General features: G+C 40.9%; 1 protein-coding gene across 1 annotated transcript; it reads left to right on the top strand.

The window, feature by feature from the left end:
* The first annotated feature begins 1,419 nt into the window (after nucleotides 1-1,419).
* On the top strand, nucleotides 1,420-4,849 carry LOC101390806 (T-cell surface glycoprotein CD1a-like). Its single transcript, XM_004443455.3, has 6 exons — nucleotides 1,420-1,699; nucleotides 1,907-2,173; nucleotides 2,886-3,164; nucleotides 3,385-3,663; nucleotides 4,002-4,092; nucleotides 4,259-4,849. The coding sequence occupies exons 1-6, from the start codon at nucleotides 1,639-1,641 to the stop codon at nucleotides 4,299-4,301; spliced, it is 1,020 nt and encodes a 339-aa protein (XP_004443512.2). The 5' UTR covers nucleotides 1,420-1,638; the 3' UTR covers nucleotides 4,302-4,849.
* The last annotated feature ends 1,639 nt before the right edge of the window (nucleotides 4,850-6,488 follow it).

Below are 6,488 nucleotides of genomic sequence, written 5' to 3'. Positions count from 1 at the left end.
TGAAGGCTGGCAGCAGTTTGGTAGAACAAGTAGCCACAAACAAAGTTCAAACCACATTTCTATTCAGCCATATCTAGTCACAAATATGGTGCCACCCATATTTCTGTTTGGCCATATATTAGGGCCCCGAACCTGACAGTTACCAAGCCAAGTTCTCCAGACACAAAATTCTAGGTCATCTTTAGTAAGATTTTGACCATTTTTATAGATATTTATAGATTCTGGGACCATAGTTCTTAAGCAGGTGTGCCAGAAGGTGGTGTGCTTAACTCTTTGGATTTTAAGAATCCTATTTTTATTCTTATTTATTTTTTTGGTTATCACCCGGGGTGTTTAGATTTTAAAGATATGTGAGACTCACATCTTCAAGGGATAGAGAAAGAATGCAAATTTTCTCCTAGGAGTTTTGGGGTACGTTCATCTATTTTCAGAACTCTAGAGTAATTACAATTTAATTTTTTCCTTCTTTTTCTGAAGTGCAGGACAATTGTACTTGCAATTCTCTGATTTTTTTTAGCAATGTCTGCAAGTGTTTGAAGGCAATGAGAAAAAGTCTGAGTGTATTTTGAGTTGCTCTCAGAACACGGGTATAGATTTAACACCCCAAGCCAGTCACTGAAGTCAAAATTCCTGAGTGGACAAACACCAGTTAAGGCTCACCACTTTAGAAAACATTGTTTCAAGCGTGCTTATTTTTGTTTAGAATCTAAACATCATAAGATACTCAGCAAACTAAGATTTATAGGTCTTGGTTTAAGTATTTTTCTGCCCGTGTAGACTACAAGTTCATTGAACAAAGTGATCCCATTATCAACCACTGTATAGTCATGAGTGTAGCAAGATGCTTGGATTCAGCAGGAGCTAAGTGACTGGTGAATGAATATATATCAATGTTAAGTCAAACAGAGGGGATTTTCTTTACGTGTTTCAATGTTCCTGTGTTTTCTGTGATGGCTACTAGTTCTTGCCTAAAAATAATGGAGAATTGGTGATAATTTATACTGTTACACAGGGCAATCATAGGGATTCTGATAAAGGAAATAAAGCGAGTGACAAGAAGTCAGAGATGTGAATAGGGTGTGGAGTGGGTGACACAGGGGAAGAGAATATTTGGTGAATATTCAAAAGGGCAAGAGAAGGACAGAGTGACAGAAAAGAGCGGGGGCAGGAGAAGATTAGGTAGGGTGCTGGGAAGCCATTTAATTTTGTGCTTTTATGCATGAAAGGAAAAGGCCCTACAGGTAAAGTGACTTTTCAATGCCACACAAGACTTGATCCATGGCAATGGAATCAGGAGAAGGTCAACAAGATGAAGCTGGTAACAAGGAGAGAGGCTGGAAGCCCAAGAGAAGAATCAGAACTGCAGGGGCAAAGAATCAGAGTAGGCGGTCCATAGAACTGAAGAGGAAATGAGGTTTTGAGTAGGCAGTCCACAGAACGAAAGGGGAAATGAGAGTTGAGTAGTTCAGGGTTTAGGGAAGGAGTAGATTTTCTTTTTTGCAGACAACGATTAAAGGAAAGGTTTTTTTCATTAGAAGTAGGAAGAAGTCACAATAGAGATATTGTGGAGTAGGCTTGCTTAGAATAGAAATCAAAGACCAATTTTTCTGAGAGAAAGAAATAACATCTGCAAATGAAATGCTGTTTCTGCAACTTCTGTTGCTAGTTGTTCTCCTCCCAGGTGGTGACAATAAAGATGGTAAGAACTCTGGCAACCGCCCAGTTGAGTGCAAAAGAGTCTGTGTGCATGTGCCTGTGTATGCTGGGTTTTCCCCAGCATATGCCCGGATAGTGAGAGTGTCAGCCTCTTTCCATTCTGAGTATCCGTGACCAGGTCCTTGTGCTCTTCTGAAGGTTGAATATAAAGCCTTTTTTTATCTTCATTTTATCTGTTCTTTTGCCACAGACTTCCAGGAACCAGTCTCCTTCCAACTCATCCAGATCTCATCCTTTTACAACCATTCCTTAGAAGAAAATCTGGGCTCAGGTTGGCTGGGTGAATTGCAGACTCATCGGTGGGTGAGCAACTCTGGCACTATCATTTTCCTGTGGCCCTGGTCCAAGAGCAACTTCAGCAATGAGGAGTGGATGGACCTGGAAGACTTACTTCATATGTTCTCCATTGGATTTCTTCAGATATTTCACAACTCTGTCAGTCAAAGGCAGCTTGAATGTGAGTTCACTTCCCTTTATGGGAAGTGGGGTTATGGGTGGGAGGTGTGTATGTGTCTCAATGAGTTTCTTATTCCTCTAGCAAATAGCCTCCACTCGCTTCTAGACTTTATGTATCCTCATCATAAAACTGCAGTTACATATTTTTGAGCCAGGATTACAATCCAGACTCTGATTCTTCAAAGGTTTCAAGTCTTCTGTTACTTATAAAACTCCTCTGTTGTTGACTGTAGGTTTGTGCCTTATTATCTTTCATTAGTGGTGTCTTGTAACCACCCCTTTCCCTGGCCTCCAACTAGATACTCTAAGCTTTCTCACTGTTTGATTGACTCCTTGATGGGTGATTTTCTCCAACACTCCAGCTCTTCAGCAATCTCTGTCGATACATTCATGGTAACCTATTGCAGTCCATTCACCTTAGTTTATTGTAACATCAACTCTCTCACGCTAAGTCCTATCTTATTCTTTTGCCCACACCATTCATGTTGCCTCCTTTGAACAATTTTCCCCCTTCCTCAATTCATTCATCTCTTCCTCCATCTCCAACTACCACCAATTCCCCTTAGACTGAACCTCTGATTGAACCAAACTTTGCTCCCTTCCTTCAAATCTCCTAAACTTCTCCCTTCTGCTTCTGTTGTCTTTTGCTTCCACTCATTTCATTTTATCTTTTTTACCCCCTCTTTCATTAATTTGCAACTTCTCTTCCCCAGATCCCTTTAAGGTACAGTTGGCAGGAGGCTGTGAGCTGCACTTTGGGGAAGCCTCTGTAGGCTTCATACGGGTTGCTTATCAAGGATCAGATTTCCTGAGCTTCCAGAACAGAGCATGGTTGCCATCTCCAAATGGTGGAAGTAGGGCTCAGCATGTCTGTACGCTACTCAATTCGGCTACAGTTGCCCGGGAAATATTACACAAGCTCTTCTTTGAAACCTGCCCACGTTTCCTCACGGGTCTTCTTGATGCAGGGAAGGCATATCTCCAGCGACAAGGTCAGTCTTACAACCTTCCTCCAAAAATTTTCTATTTTAAAATCACACCTTCCTACCATCCCCTACTCAGCTCCTAAGAAATGGGAATAGACGGAGAGACAATAATGGGTGACAGATTCCTAGAAGTGGGAGAAATGTGTTTATCTAAACTGATGTGAAGATCTGAACTTCTAAGTCTGTGATAGAGTCCTTATCTGAATATCTTTCCTGTCCTCTGCAGTAAGACCAGAGGCCTGGCTGTCCACTGGTCCCAGTCCTGGTCCTGGCCGTCTGATGCTGGTTTGTCACGTCTCTGGCTTCCACCCAAAGCCTATTTGGGTGATGTGGATGCAGGGTGAGCAGGAATATCCGGGCACTCAGCGAAGTGACTTCTTGCCCAATGCTGATGGGACATGGTATCTTCAAGTGTTCTTAGATGTGGAAGCCATTGAGGCAGCTGGCCTGTCTTGCCGGGTGAGACACAGCAGTCTAGGAGATGAGGACATCATCCTCTACTGGGGTAAGAACGAACTGGGGTCCAAACTGGGAATGGGAGTAGGTGGTCCTCAAGCAAAGCAGGAGAGTCAGGTTAAAAATTTGGGATTCTAGGGATTTCAGACCCACTCCGAGATAAAAGTAAGTTATCCAAGAAATAGAAAAGTGGAAAATGAGTGACCTGCAGATGAAGGAAGATATTGAGCATTAGATGAAGGATTCATCTCTGAAGAAAGATGAGAGAAGAAATAGGAACAAAGGAGACAGGTGAGGCAGACACTCAAATGAATAAAGGAAGACCAGGAAAATTCAATAAAATGGGTAGATTTTAAATGACATCCTTGTGTGCACCCAAATCCACAGAACGTCACAACTCCATGGGCTTGATCATCTTGGCAGTCATAATGCCCCTTGTGCTTCTGACAGGTCTTGCATTTTGGCTTAGGAAGCGCTGGTGAGTTCTTTGTATCCATCCCTCCTGCTTTTTGCTCCATTCCCACTTGTCTTCCCACGTTTTTTGTTTTCTATCTCCTCAGTTCTCCTCCCAGTCCCCTTCCTTCTTACTCTTCACTTCTCAACTCTACCTCATGCAGAATGAGTTTCATCTCTGTTCTTGACAGGACATACCGTGAATTTCCAAGCACTTCTCTCCCTTTGGAATGAGATCCCAGCAGCTCAGGGGTCCAGACGTATCTAAACCCAACACAGTGATGACATCCATTCAACTCTTCTTGTACAACTATTTGTTGTTGTTTACTTTTGCTTAATTGTCAGTTGTCCGTATAAGCTGAATGTAATATTGCAGGATTTGTTGTTCTGACCTGAGTTCTGGGGCTTAAAACTCAAATTATAACTCTGAAAGATGAGGTCCTAGCAACCTCCACATATTCAAATATCAGGTCCATTTAAGATGTCACCTCCTCTAGAGGGCCTTCCTGATTTACAAGTGGAAGCAGTCTCTGCCTTATCTGAACTCCAAGCACACTTGAATTGTACTTTGCCGAATCCAATCCTCACTTTCTGCCCTTTGTTGCAGCTACTTGTGCTGCTCTTCCTTTTAGAATTTTTAAGGTTTGAGAGCCAACTCCATGTCTTTTTAATATTCATGTCCTTGGCAAAGTGTCTTACCTGGATGTAATATGTTCTCAATTAAAATCTGTGTTGAATTCATAATCTTTTCTTATTATTTTCCTTCCTGACATGTTTGTAGTACTTGAGACATTTGATGTTCTTCCTGTTAAATGTCTTCTCACTTGGCCAAGAGACTCACACTTCCTTAGATCCTCAGTGAGTTCTCTGAGCCCCTGAGGAGAACACAATGTTTCCTCTGACCGTTCTTATTGTTTAACTATAGAGACCTATTGGAATGAAACTGTTGCTCCAAGTATTCTAAACCAAAATGGGAAGGCAGGATGTAGATCCTCACTATTCAGTGTGGTTCAAAGACACGCAGCAGAGTTATCACCTTGGAGCTTATTAGAAATATAAAGTCCTAGACCTTACCTCAGACCTACTGAATGATAATTTGTATTTATCAACATCAGTAGGTGATTCATAGTCACATTAAAATCTGTGAAGCTCTGATACAGGTGAAGCCTGAGAGGTAGTAATGCAAGTGCGTCACTGAGGAGAAAAGAAGATGGTCAAGAAGAAAGAACAAGAGTGTTGATCCTCCGGACTGAAGTGAGATCAAGGCAAGAAGGGACATAGAGTACATTCTTGCTATTCATGGCTGTTGTGTTACAGTCACTGTGAAAACACTGAGTTACTTAATATTGAGCTGTTGCTCCTAGGGGTAATACAGGATTAGGTTCCTGTGAGCCTCTAGTCACAGCATTTGTGTCAACTGATAAATATATGCCCTGTGTTATGTGTATTTCTGTCTAAAGATAGCTTATTTAATATATATATTTTCAAATAATTTATGTATTATATGCAGTATTTCTTTATAATAAAACACCAGCCAAAGAGTGTTTAACATATTCCCAATCTGGGTAATGTGATGATAAATTTCTTGGGCTTTCATCCACACAGCTGTGCTGTCCAGTACGTTTTTAAAAACAAGCAAACAAACAAAAGCAGTCATCATCTCATGAATCCACAAGTCTAGCTCCATTTCCATCTTTCCATAGCTTCATCATAGCATTATAGATATTTCTTTAGCAATTTCTGGACTCACTCCATACAGATCAGTGAATTTTCTCTTCCTTTTTCTGAAGTTACTTCATTGTTGATTCATTAACTCTGAACCCATGGCCCACAACCCTATAACTCATGGCTGAACAAAGCTTGTCTATACATGCATCTTCTTTATAAGGGATGTCACAGCATACTTGTGCTTAGGAACACTAGACAGCACTTCAGCACTCTGCTTCAGGGACATTTTAAACAGCAAAATACCTTAACCAATAGCACAAAAATGCAGAAAATGTGGCATTAAATAGACCATGAAAAGGACATTTGTTTGGAGTGTAATAACTGAAACAAGAAGGCAGAGCACAGCCTTGTTCAGCCTCAGCTGGAAACACGTGAGCACGGTGACAAAGTTTGTGCCGCTCTGCACACGTCTATGAATGACTATGATAGTGTTCTGAGTAATTACTTGGGTGTTACAAATATATTTTAACAGGTAGGCGAATTAGCAAAAACAGAATTCATGAATAATGAAGATTGAATATTTATGACTAATGACCCTGAATGGCAATTTGAGTTGAGATATCTATGGCTAGACTTCAATTACTTTAAGATTCGTTAATTAATTCAATAAATAATTCTTAAGCACTTACGATGCCACAGGGACTTATCGAGTATAAAGTAATTGGGAAGAGAAAGATCATCACTACCTTCTGA

The sequence above is a fragment of the Ceratotherium simum genome, chromosome 2 (assembly GCF_057802395.1).
Source record: "Ceratotherium simum simum isolate JZ-2026a chromosome 2, ASM5780239v1, whole genome shotgun sequence".
NCBI classification, from domain to species: domain Eukaryota; kingdom Metazoa; phylum Chordata; class Mammalia; order Perissodactyla; family Rhinocerotidae; genus Ceratotherium; species Ceratotherium simum.
The sequence above is the reverse complement of the archived record's forward strand: the minus strand, read 5'-3'. Positions and strand labels throughout refer to the sequence as shown.

What these genes read in the sequence shown, in the direction of transcription:
- LOC101390806 (XM_004443455.3), top strand. Translation starts at nt 1,639, where the DNA reads ATGCTGTTTCTGCAACTTCTGTTGCTAGTTGTTCTCCTCCCAGGTGGT. An exon ending in CAGTCAAAGGCAGCTTGAAT is followed by an intron (nt 2,174 to 2,885) that starts GTGAGTTCACTT and finishes TCTCTTCCCCAG; the next exon opens with ATCCCTTTAAGGTACAGTTG. An exon ending in TTTTGGCTTAGGAAGCGCTG is followed by an intron (nt 4,093 to 4,258) that starts GTGAGTTCTTTG and finishes TGTTCTTGACAG; the next exon opens with GACATACCGTGAATTTCCAA.